Source organism: Camelus bactrianus, chromosome 6 (genome assembly GCF_048773025.1).
Source record: "Camelus bactrianus isolate YW-2024 breed Bactrian camel chromosome 6, ASM4877302v1, whole genome shotgun sequence".
NCBI classification, from domain to species: Eukaryota; Metazoa; Chordata; class Mammalia; order Artiodactyla; family Camelidae; genus Camelus; species Camelus bactrianus.
The window spans coordinates 80,951,114-80,964,150 of record NC_133544.1 but is presented as its reverse complement, the minus strand read 5'-3'; the positions used below and the strand labels follow the sequence as shown (position 1 = coordinate 80,964,150).

Sequence of the window (13,037 nt, the reverse complement as noted above, 5' to 3'; positions counted from 1 at the left end):
CTAAACTTTAGAAAAAACTGTTCAGTTTACTTTTCTACTGATTTCTAGAAATTCATTCAACATTCAAATTTTTGGAGTGCCTACTATGGGCAAGGCACTTTAGAATACAGCTGTGAAAAAACAAAATAGACCAAGTTCCCAATTGATGGAGCTCACAATCTAGTGGAGGAAGACAGTAACTGCAAACATTTATGTCAAATGGTGACAAATACTGTGAAGAAAAAAAGCTAAGAGGGAGAGAGAGCATGCTGGGGGTAGGGTTGTTAGTTTACAGAGGATCACCAAGAAAAGCCTCACTGAGAAGCTGAAAATTAAGGAAGTTAGGGAACACATCACACATTTACATGGAGGAAGGGAGTTCCAGGAAGATGAGAAAAGGCCCAAAGGCCAAGAGGAGAGAAGGGGCTTGGTGTGTCCAAGAAACAATAATTGGGCAAGTGTAGCTGAGGTAAAGTGGCTTGGGGAAGAGACAGGAGATGAGATCAGAGTGGCACCCGAACACAAAGGGTTTGCTTTATCCTGAATTTGATAAGAAGCCATTAGAGTTTTGAACAGAGAAATGACATAATCTGATTAATGTTTTCAGAGAACTACTATGGCTGCTATGTGGTAACTAGACCACAGACAGCAAAGGTAAGCAGGAAAGCCAGTTAGAAGGTCGTACAAGAAACCAGGAGAGGTATAATGGTTTACTGAACTGAGAAGAGGAGAGAGGCAGGGACAGAGATACTAACAAGCGGTTAGATTCAGGATATATTTTGCAGAAAGACTCTGCAAGATTTATACCAGAGAAATGGAAGATGCCAAGATTCTGGCCTGAGCAACTAAGTGGATCTGGTTTACTAAGATGAGGAAGACAGCATAAAGAGAAAGCATGCAGGAGAAATATCAGGAGTTCAGTTTGGGGTAGGTTAAATTTCAGATGTAATTAGACATCCAAGTGGAGTTACTAAGTAAGACAAAATTTAAGGCCAGAACATTTACTACAGGTTAAAAATACACAGATTACCAATGAATGCTTAGCCCTTGCCTTTTATTGCTGTTAATTTGAGGTCTGTAATAATAAAACACTTGGCTCTCCCTCATGCTGCTTCTACTGAATGGCTCACAAACCTACCCAAAAGGCTTCAGAAGGGAACTACAACTGGAACTTTTTCAAATCATTTCACAAACAATTTCCTTTAGTTAAATGTTTAAAGTTTGCAAGGGTTTTAAGATAAAAAAAATTGTTATTTAGAGGGTTTTTTTTTAAATCCATCTTAACTAAATTCTCTCTCTCATACTTCTTTAGACTCCCTCATAGCACCAAATGCAGCAAAAAAAATTGGTTGTTTCTAAAACGTCCCAGGAGTCAGGCAACAGGATATGGCAGTTCAAGCAACAGGATTGACAAGGGACAAAGAAAGAATTATTACATTTTCAACAACAGCTAAAAAATTTCACCAGGAAGTGACAAACTCTGACAGAACCAGGCCACTTGGGTATCACTTAACACAGATAACTAACAAGTATTATGGGTCTACAATATACAAACTTATGTTTAAGAAATAAGATAAATACAAAAGAACACTAGAATTTTGACTACATTCATTGAGAGAGCAATTCAGTGAATATGTCAATAAGATTTCTCAATTTTTAAATATTAAAAATACCATTTTATCTTTTCATTTTAATATTCTAGACTACAATAAATTGTTTTAAATCTTATATATATATCTTGCTCCATAGATAACATGCAAAATCACTTCTCTCTGGGATAATTTTTCCCCCACATATTTTAAAATTTCTTACCTGCGAAGAGGGTTTTACCAGTCAGCATTTCAGCAAAGATGCAGCCTGCAGCCCACATGTCAATGGCTTTAGTATAATTATTAGGAGAAAGTAAAAGACGTGGAGATCTGTACCATTTAGTAACCAATCCTTCAGAAAGATGACCCTGAAAAAGAAACAAAAATATACTTTTTACTTTAGCTGAATAACATTACATAGAACTTGATTCAAGAAAGAATCCTTAGTCTAAAAACAAGCCATAATTGTGAAATCCTAAAACCACTAATAGTGTTGGTTTCTATGCCTATTTTCAAGGCTCTTGGTACTTCTGGGGCCGAATGGAGGTTCAACTCCCCTTAGAATGTACCATGTATAAAATGATGTTCATATGAAGTCTGTTGACCAAAGTATACTGTAAGGATTTAGTGTTAACTCTAGACCACATATTTAAAACATGTTTCAGAAAAGGATTTATTTTTCACTTCCAGTCTCAAATTAATTAAGGAGCAGGTATGCTTTAAATCAATAAGAGAAAGGTAAGAGGTACTATTCACAAAGCAGCGCCAGCCTCCTAACTGACAACCCAGGGGACTTGGCTTTACTACATACTCCATTCCTAATCAGTTTTACTACTTTACATTTATGAAGTATTTGACAAAAACAGTTATACATATACTGCCTTATTTCATCCTCAAAATTGCGAGATTGTGACAGTAGATATTAACACTGAGATTAGGGAATCTGCTCAAGGTCAGATAGCTTAGTTGGATATAGAGACGGAACTCAATTTTAGATACTATAACTCCTAGTTCAGTGTTCTATCCACAATACTTTACTGCTATCCATAAAAAGGACGTGATCATCTATTTAATTTTGGTACTCAGTTTCTAAGGTAGTTTTTAAAAATATTGTTATATTCAATCCGAGATGATACATGTGAATGAAAAGATTTGTTTCAGACATGTGCCATGGGAAGCCAAGCAAGCACAGCTCCTAGAGATGATTTACAACCAAAGCAGCTCCATTTTTATATTTTAAACATCACGGACTCACATATGATTTCATCTGAAAACGAAAAGACCAGAGTTCGGCTCAGAAAATACTAGTAACTCCTTATACAAAGGCAAGCTGTTACGTAAGGCAAACTTACTATGAATCCTTTTGGCTATCCTTCTTGCCTATTTTATCTTTATGCAAATAAGACTTCAAACTAAATTAAGTTTGCCTAAACAAGGCATAACACAATAATTCAAATGGACATAAAAAAGGCATAAAAGTATAAACAGAATCCCCTATTACCTTCAGAGAGTACCACTTTCTGCTCTAAACAAGTAAGAATATAACCTACTTTTTTAAAATTTTATTTGGGGGGGGTGGTGGTTAGGTTTGTTTGTTTGTTCGTTCATTCATTCTAATGGAGGTGCTAGGAATTGAATCCAGGACCTTTTGCATGCTAAGCACACACCCTACCTTTGAGCTATACCCTCCCTTTCCCTACTTTTACATAAGGGAGAATTTCAGTCATAATAAAGAAGCATACAGTTTTAGGAATTTGTATTTAATCAGGCTCCCACTCCACCTTCATTTTAAACACAGAGAGATTGTGAATGAAAAAAAGGTACTATGTAAAACTTAATACAATTAACTAAAAATTCTGCCACAACACATAAAGGAAATATAAATACCTACCCCTAATGTGTATCAGTTTAAAGGTCTGCCTCAGCTGACTTTCCACGTACCTTATGGGAATAATGGGGATCCATGATCCGTGCAAGACCAAAGTCACCTATCTTCAGCACCAAGTCTTCAGTATTAATGAAAAGATTAGCTGGTTTGAGATCTCTGTGCAGTACGTTTGCTGAGTGAATGTATTTGAGCCCACGTAGCAGCTGATACATGAAAAGCCTGGCATGCTCTTCCAGTAAAGGGCCCTGCTCCAGCACATTAGCCAAGTCTGTCTCCATGTACTCCTGAACAATGTAAACACTGTTCAGTTCGGTAAGAGAGCCCACATCATCTGTTAACTGGCTTCCACTAGGACCAAGAATTTCAAACACCTTCACAATGTTATCATGGTCGAGTCTTCTAATAATTTTGATTTCACGTAGAGCATGTTTGACACTCTGGGGATCAGTAAGGACAATTTTCTTGATGGCTACTCTTTTGTCACAGTCATTGTCTACAGCAGAAAAAACCAAGCCATTGCCTCCACAACCCAATGGTTTTAAGTCCATATACCTAGAGCCTAGATCAAAACCATGAATGTTCATGAGACTTTCAAATTTCTCTGCCATTTTGAAACCCTTACTATTGCCTTTTCCTTTCGAATTGTTGAACTTGTGTAAACAAGCAAGAAAACTGGCATCAAAAGGAAAGATCTTTCAAAAAGGGAGAAGAAAAATAATTTTGCTTCCACAGCAAGATGGTTTCTTGACGTTCATTGCATATGCCAACCAGGCCCGTTGAGTTCCCCTTAGAATTAAAGCTCAAAAAGCTCTACTCATACTGAGAATTAAAAAGATTGCAGTACTCATAGTTCAAGAAAGGGGCAGCAACTCTGCAGACATTTAAAGAAAACACTCAAGAAACCCAAACGGAATGAAATGACATACTATGCACTCAGATTTACTGTGCTGAAGGATTTAACATTTAACAAAAATGTGAATAAATATGCACACAACAGGCTTCTATGAACATTCTCCTCACAGTGCAGATACATTCAGTGTTGGACTGGTCCTGAGCAGCATCATTCTAAGGTGCTGGTAAGCACTATTTCCGTTTTGCTTCTTTTCCTTTGTTGCTGTATATTTCAACAGGAAGCCCTGGCGGCTGTTGGTTAACAGATGTCTTTTGTTAGTGATCAGGTGGCTCCAGCTCACCACAATCACAATCAAAGCTACCGTCCATCTTACTCTGATACAACCTGGGGGATGAGAAAAAAGAAGGCAAAGAATCACCACTGTAGGAAATGCTCTTTTACACAACTTTGTAAAATGACACAAACTGGGCATTTAGCTATAGGCTACTACGGGTACATTAAACTTATTTATTTATAGTCACTAAATGGAAAGACCACCCTCAATCAAAAATAGCTATCCATGTTGTAAGCAATTCGCATGTATTGGCTCAGATTTCAGAGCCTACCACACTAGATTCTTTATATTATTTAGGTCACTAGGTTGTATAATTTCTTAAATGTCAAGGTGCAAAGGAAGGTTCATAATATTTTTACAGAATTCTTTAGAATTTTTTGAGGGGTAAAACATTAGTAACATGTCTCAAAAAATTATAAGCCTGCGATGTGTTAGTTCGTTAAAGAACATGCTTACTGATGAACTCTGCCTGTCAGTATCTCATGAACAAAAATCTAGCTGTACAAGTAAGAAATATGCCAAGCACATGTCCTTAAATTTACAAAGAAGTGAACTTAAACAGTGAATAAACCTATGAATGAAACCTATGAAAAGATGTTTGACCTCACTGATAATCAGAAAAATCAAATTACTTCATAAAGAAAACATTTCAGATTGGAAAAACATTTTAAAAGAGTCTTAACTGTTCCTATCAAGTTTGGGGAGGAATGTGGAAAAACAGGAACTTTCATACAGTATTTGTGGGAGTTAAAATTAGTAACAGAACATCAAAGAGCAATTTGGCATACATAAATGCATAAGTGAATAAATATCATACCTATGACTTGGCATTTTCTTCAAGGAAAACTCCCTAAAGAAATGCTTGCAAATGAACATACAAATGTTCATTTTTTTTATAATGGCAAAATATCAAAAACAGCTTAAACCTTCATCAAAAAGAGAATGAGTTATATTCATATAGTGAACCACTTACTATATAATAGTAAAAATGAACAGAAATGTCAAAATCACCAAATATACACTACATTTCAAAAGCAAACTGCAGATAGAAATGTGGATGCTGAAACCAGGTGTATCAGGTGGATAAAAATGCAAAACAATGCTACTTTAGGGGGCATACATATGTAGCAAAAGTATAAAAAATATTAAGTTGATAAATAACAATTCATGATAATAGTTACCTTGAGGAATGAAGGAAGGGATAAGAATCAAGGTAGGGTTACACAGTATGTTTCCACTGTATCTTTAATGTGTTATTTCTTTTAAAAAAGAAGTATGACAAATCATTAGACTCTTGTAGATTTAGGTGGTATGTATACGGAGAGCTCACATAGTCGGGGAATACAGGCAGACAAAAAAGCAAAACATATCGATGTTAGCTGGCAGTAAGTGGTGTGGAGAAATAAAACAGAGACAGGGGATGGGGAGGGTGGTTAGGAAATGCCTCTCTGATAAGGTGGTATTGCAGTAAAGCTAAGAAGTAAGGAGGTGGGTGGGCCTTAGGGATGCTATGTGGGAGTAACTGTTGTAGATGGAGGGGCTACATCTTGAAAGCCACTAAGGGAGAGTGTTCATCTCCTGTTTCTGAGGAAACTAGGCCAGGGTAGTAGCTCATTTAAATGTATATACCTATAAGCATGTAATACAGCCTAGCCCTTAAATGGAAAGGCTTCCTGCTACTGAAAACTGGTATAAGTATATATATAGTGTTATTTGCTGAATGGGTCTGAAGGGATTGCAAGCAGGGCAGCTGCAATAGTCCTTTGTTCAAAGAGCTAATCCTTTTAAGGAAAGAAGAAACTGTATCAGACTATGAAATAAAACAGCTCATTCTGAACCTGAAGAAACAAGAACTTTCAGTCATCTTCAGGTGTGGCTTAAGAACTGTTAGGACTCAAACACATCAGCTCTTTTGCAGTCGCAAAGCATTTGTACAACACAGATATCTGCCTTTATTTCCTACCTGCTTCACTCTTATTCCTACATACTTCACATGCAGAAATATAAGACTCTAAAAAATTGAATAAGATAACAGCATTTGCCTCAATTTGAGCAAATCTTCAATTCTCAGAAATCCACGAACATTAAAAAAAATGTGAACAAGAAACTGATACAAATAACTCAGAGACTAAATAGATAAATGATCCTTATGGCAACAGTTTATTTAATAAAAGTTGATATTTACAATCCATGAGTTCTTTTAATAAATATGAGCATTTCTTGTGTCTACTTAACATCATGAGGAATGTTAATAGCTTAATAGCTCTGTTTTACTATGACAGAGATAGTTTCTTCTGCATGTTATTTCGTCTGCTTCTCAGAAATCAGAAAAACAAAAACAAAAACAAAAAACAAGCAGAATCCTAAAAATTCTGTAGCTTAGTCTATTTGTAGTAAAACATTTAAAAGTTAAATTAACGTTTGCAAATAAACTTTTGGGTTAAAAAATGCTTCAGATTTTTAAAGGGCTTTAATTAATAATGTATGCCTCCCCCAACTCCAATTTTTTCTATTTGGATATATCTTGATATTTCCTGTTCTCTACCAAATATCCTAGAAAAAAATCAGTATTTTCCAAAGGCTGTCCAGTATCTCTGAAATTTTACATTTCTAGTCTCCACATGAAATAGAATGTTTGTTCACACCTGCTTCCTTGCCCTAATGTAAACAATTCCTTAAAGCTCAGTCAAGTTGTAAGTTTTTGATCAATGTACATTTTTATGTCAGTTTAACAGACTTGACATAAGAAGAGTAAAACTTCTAAGTACTCCCTTAGGCTTCTAGTTCACTAACAGAGTAATCATAGTCAAGAATAAATAACACTTTATCCAAAACGCACCACTATTATCTGAGAGAATAACACGATAGTAGGAATTACAGTCAGATTATAAGAGAGGTCTCTACTCAAGACCTTTCAGTGTTAGTGAGACAAGGAAGCACTATAGACCAGAAACAACTGTAAGGATAAGAATGCCCTTTCAGAAATCTCAATGACTGGTTAGAACTTACTGGGGTAAAGAGCGGGTAAAAATTCATCTTGGGGAGGGTAGGAGCTTGTGCCTAGGCTGAGAACTGCAGAGTCCTCATTACAGATTCAGATGATGACTATATTGAAAGCCTTGAGCAGATTTTACAAGAAATATGAGACCAAACCAAAGGTAGTATCAATAAAACTGTAATTCTACTAGACAGTGAGGATTGTACCAATAAAAAATTGTGGGGGTGGGGGGAGATCCTATTATTTACAACAGTGCTTGCCCAGTGATCTGCCTCATTGCTCTGTGAGTAGTGCTCTTCAAAGTCCTTCAGTATCCACTGCAGCAAAAGCTATTTAGCACCTTTTCACCTAGGAGCTTGGAAAGTAAGCCCACCTTAATCAGTAAGTTGTAAGTAATATTATACCTCTGCATGATAAACTGGATCCAGTAAATGTTTCCCGCTCCATTCAGCAAATATTTGATAATTACATATTACGTACTTGTCAATATACTAAGCACTGGGGATAACACGGTAAGTAAGAACTTGAGCACTGCCCTTATGGAGTTTGTTTACAGTATGGTTGGAGACAAAAAATAGTAAGCTAACAATAGGAAAAAGCAGGTGCCAAGGAGACAAGTGGTACAGGATGGTACAGGAAGCTATGAGACCCTAGACACTGGGGGATTTAACCTAATGAGAGAGGTCAAGATGTGTGCCTCTGGAAGCCATAAAAAGACACAGGTCTCCCATACTCCCCCTTAGTGACCATGAAAACAGCTTTTTCCTTATCACCTTGGCCCTTTTGGCAGTTATATTCCAAATCCTGACCTCTCCAATCACCTCCATCTTTCACATCAATCAGGGAGGGAGCTCCTTAGCCTGATCAGAGAATACACGTGCAACTCAAATGGATTAGCAGATTACTGGTCAGTGCATCCTCCATCTACATCAATGACCTATAGAAACGTCTCATTTATACCATTTCTCCACTATTATTCATGTTTAACTTCATAAAAGCAAAGTTCAAGGCTTAGACTCAGGAAAGATCTGGGGTTCTATATTCCTTCTGCACTTTCCAAATACCTCAAGAGAAGAAAAGGAAAACTAAGACTGGATAGTAACTAAAAAATGACCCTTTCTACCATCTTTCCAATTTCTTTGCCACCAAAAATTACCCATTCCTACCAACCTCAGTGCTGATAACTGTGTTGCTTTGAGAGAGATCTTAGGTAAGTTTTACTTAGCTGGGTGAATGTTTTCTTTTTAACAACAATTTGGTAAATAAAACAAAGTGCAGAAAATTATAAGAATGAAATTGGCTCTTTGGTCTTCTTTCAGTGATCCACCATAAATGGAAGTAAAAGCTCTTTACGTAGCCCAGGCTGGGTACCAGCTTCCAACATTCATAAGGCAGTTCCCTGAAAATGCATTAACTACCTCTGTCACCTCAAGCTCTCCATTCTTCCCTAAATTGCCTCCTGCCTTCTGCTACTCAGCCTACCCCCACACCAAGAGAAACGCAGGTACTCTGAGTCAAGTGTAAGCATATGAAGTAAAGTTATAAAATGCAACAGAGAGAAATAAAAGGCAGTAGAATAACTTCACTCTGCCCCATCTCCACATTCTACAGAAACTGGATTTTCTTTCCTTTCTTATCTAGGAACAACTCAGCCAGTGTCAGAAAGGGAGTCTGGATGTGCAAAGTTTGAGGTAAGGGCCTTAAACGTAAAGGTTACCTATCTGGTTTTCTCTTTCACCTCCCACTCTGCTGCTTCTCAGGTTAAATGCTGACATGGGTCATCTGGCCTGATCACACTCACTCCCAGCCTTTCCCCCCTCCCCCCACCCCAACAGCTCTTGCCTATTTTGCTCTTCTCCAGGGTCAAGTGAGTAATTTGAGTTAACTGGCATTCACCCATCCTGAAATCTCCTCAGCCAAAACCCAGTTGCTTTTGGAGAGAAGGGAAAGGTTGAGCTCTACTTATATTCACCTATGACTGTCTCCTAACCCTGGCACAGAGAGGTATTGTTACAACAAATTCACCCTTTCCAAAGATCATATTCTCAAGCTCTCATCAAAGCTACTAAGTTTCTAGGGCAAAGAAGGCCAAAGGCTACAGCTTAACTGCTTGCTCATATACATTCTTGGCAAAGCCCTTGCTCCTAATGCAGGGTAGCCCTAAGAGTTATCAGGGACTCCTCTCAGGATTTAGACCTCAGGGAGGCCCGAAGTACAAACTTGTGTCAGCGAATGATCTTGGGAACCTGGGGTGGGAGGGAGGACCTTAACACTTAAGCACCAAAGCCTAACAGGCTCTGCCTGCTATCAGTAAGTACTGTTAACTTCGGAGACAAACTTTCAAAGATGGACATAGCTTCTAACACAGTATCCAGTTTTTTAAAAATTCTTCTACTCCTAACTTCTGTTCTTAAATTGTCTGAACCTTTGCCTAAATACATTTTAACATTAAGGACTTCAACCATTTAAAAAGCCATTATAAAATAAATGTCATTATGTTTATTTTGATGTTCATTTCTAGTTGCTATTTACTCTAGGTACCCATACTGGAATATTGGAACTTCACAGACCAGATAAACTAGTCTAAGAATTTCTAAAGATTCTTCTAATTCTAAGAGTCTATGATCCATGATAGCACAGTACAAGTCTTTTACTTCAGTGGTTTTTTCCTCACTTATTATGGTCGTATGCCCAGAATGGGGGGAAATGTGATTGAAATTGCTATACGCTAAATATTAAACACAATCCCTTCTCAAATTTATGGCTGGAAATTTTAAAATAATTTTAATAACCCTCTCCTATCTTCCTCCTGCCTGAGCCCTCATTTCTAAAACTCCTCTTCTAACCAACGGTAAGGAAACACTGGAGCAAATACATAAGCAGGAGACATGTGGGCAGCCTTCTTCTTCGAGTGTGTTTGGAAATCTGAAGATTCCACCCAAACAAAAATGAATATAAATTTCTGTAATAGTCAGGATAGTCTAGGCAGTGTTACAATAACAACCCCCAAATCTCAGTGACCTAAAACACTTTTAAATCCTTTTCATGCAACAAGTTCAACAGAGCTGTTACCTGAACTCTTTAAGTAGCTACCAACCCTTTCATTGCCAGAAGGAAAGATGTGGGAATATCTCACTAGTGCCTAAGGTTCTGTCCAAAAATGAGCTTATATTCACACTTATATTCACATTTTATTTACCAAAGCAGGTCACCTGGTCACATCTACTTCAAGGCAGTAGGGAAATGAAATCCCAACATGGCCCTGAAGCATGGAGAACCGAGATGTTTTGAACAGCTTTGACTAAAACAGCTTCAGTTCTTACACCCACCAATTATACTTTCATTCAACAAAACCCTGAGTATTTACCAGATGTCAGGCACTGCTTTAGATGTTAAGGTACAGAAAAGGTCTAAATAAATAAATAAATAAATAAATAAATAAATAAATAAATAAATAAATAAATAAAAATCTGGTCTAATAAAGCACATATTCTTAGAACACTGTAGTAGATTGCCCCCATCCCACTAAGCTTTCTTTCTCTTCTCTTTCCTAATAGCACTCTCCCCTTCGCCTTGTCTTTTGCCATCCATCCCCAAGCTCATCTCATCTGATCTTCAAATCCTCTAACTTTCATTTTCTTGGGCACCATTCCCTTCCTCTTTGTTGTAGCTTTATTTTAAAAAATAAAAAGTTTGGGACTAAGTATCTTTACTGACATTTTCTGAGCATAGTATCTGGTACTTAGTAGGCACCTTAAAAACTACTGAATGGATTCATGTAAATGACATATACTACTTGCTAGTAACACATTTTGTAGAAGACAAGCTTTGCCCTCAATTTTTTTTCAGAATCTGATCACATCCTGACCTACCATGTGGGAACAACAGTGATGACTCCTAGATATGGTACTTTCCTTTCCAGGCATTCCCCCAGGAGCCTCACCCTAGGATGAACACACAGGTCTGCCAACACATGAAGAAAGCAATTGATTTCAACCCACTCAGACTGAAGAAACAAAAACACTTCAGCTTTATTACAGCTCCTGGTTTGTTTGCTGAGGTAGTGGAGAGGGGCTGTGCCACTGAAATAGTATCTATATAATCAGATGAGCAGGATTCTGTAAAACGGCTTACTAGCCCATGTGATATCAAGTATGTATCATGAAGATATGCAAGACCTTGACATTACTGATTTTACAGTTCTTTGTCCATCCTAGTAGAGTCTATGGCATCTCACACCACAGCTTTCCAGACTATACATCAAACAGAACTGCTGTCATTTTTGAGCTAACTAACCCTGGTGAGGGTCTGAAGAGGGCCACATTGTGCAAGGCCACACAAAACATTTCTGGACCCTCATCAAATGGAGACAACCACATGCTTGATTAGAGTTTCCAATTTTTAAAAAAAAGATGAAAAGGAATATATGTGCATATATGTATGACTGAAACATGTTGTACACCAGAAATTGACACAACACTGTAAACTGACTATATTTCAATAAAATTTAGAAATTTAAAAAATAATAATTCAGAATGGCATATAACTTATCTGGAATATCCTTTCTCCTCTCTTTTCACTTCTCATTTTCTCTAGTCCTGCACAAAGCTTGCAAGATAAAAAAAAATAGTGTTAAGCTTCCTATCACATTCGCACTACAGTTTGTCACTGCTGAAAAATTCCTACCTGGTTTCACTAAACCCATATAAAAGAAAAACAAACAAACAAACAAACAAACAGGCATGAACTAAAGAGATCGCAAGTCTAGTCCAGGATCTGTGGCTAAATTAGCTGTGCAATCAAAGCATCTCACATTTCTATGTCTCAGTTCCTCATCAGGAAAATGATGTAGCTAAACTACATAATTTCTATGGTCTCTTCCAGCTCTAAAACGTTGTAAGTTTAATGAAAGGTTCCAGATTTCCACTTCTGATTGGAATGCAGAAAGTGGCAAGACACCATTACTCTCAACCCTATAAACCATGATAAACTAAGTTAAGTCACAAAATTGTAGGTTTTAAAATACCCATCAGAAAGCTGATGATGCAAAGAACTCTAAATAAATTCCAGATAATGTAAAGCCCTTCATAAGACAAGAGACCATGGTTATTCTTATTCCTGGCAAAGTGGTAAGAGAATAAGAAATTTCCACTAATAAGATTAAGAAGAATCAGCCAAATTTATAAGCAAACTTTAATGACAGCATGTGGATTCAGGTGATGGATTAGAATTCAGAGGAAGTCCAGTTACAAGCCCTACCTGCCAACTCTTCCCCATGGGTCTTCACTGACTGCACAAGTCTGAGGGCAAGGCAAGAAAGCTGAGAGAAAATCTCATGAACCATATGGGCCTCCACTGTGTCCAAGACAGCTGTCCTCTGTAGATGGAGGACAAGA

At 37.3% G+C, this 13,037-nt stretch overlaps 1 protein-coding gene across 4 annotated transcripts in view; it reads right to left on the bottom strand.

Annotated features, from left to right (window-relative positions):
• The window catches only part of MAPK6 (mitogen-activated protein kinase 6), a 39,119-nt gene that overhangs the window by 7,681 nt on the left and 18,401 nt on the right, over positions 1-13,037 (bottom strand). For all 4 annotated transcript variants that reach the window (XM_045506248.2, XM_074366132.1, XM_010969506.3 and 1 more), the window contains exons 2-3: positions 3,510-4,693; positions 1,792-1,936 (exon numbers count right to left, since the gene is read on the bottom strand). In XM_045506248.2, coding sequence (XP_045362204.1) covers positions 1,792-1,936; positions 3,510-4,064 — 700 coding nt within the window. In that variant the 5' untranslated portion in view covers positions 4,065-4,693. The remainder of the gene's footprint in view (positions 1-1,791; positions 1,937-3,509; positions 4,694-13,037) is intronic.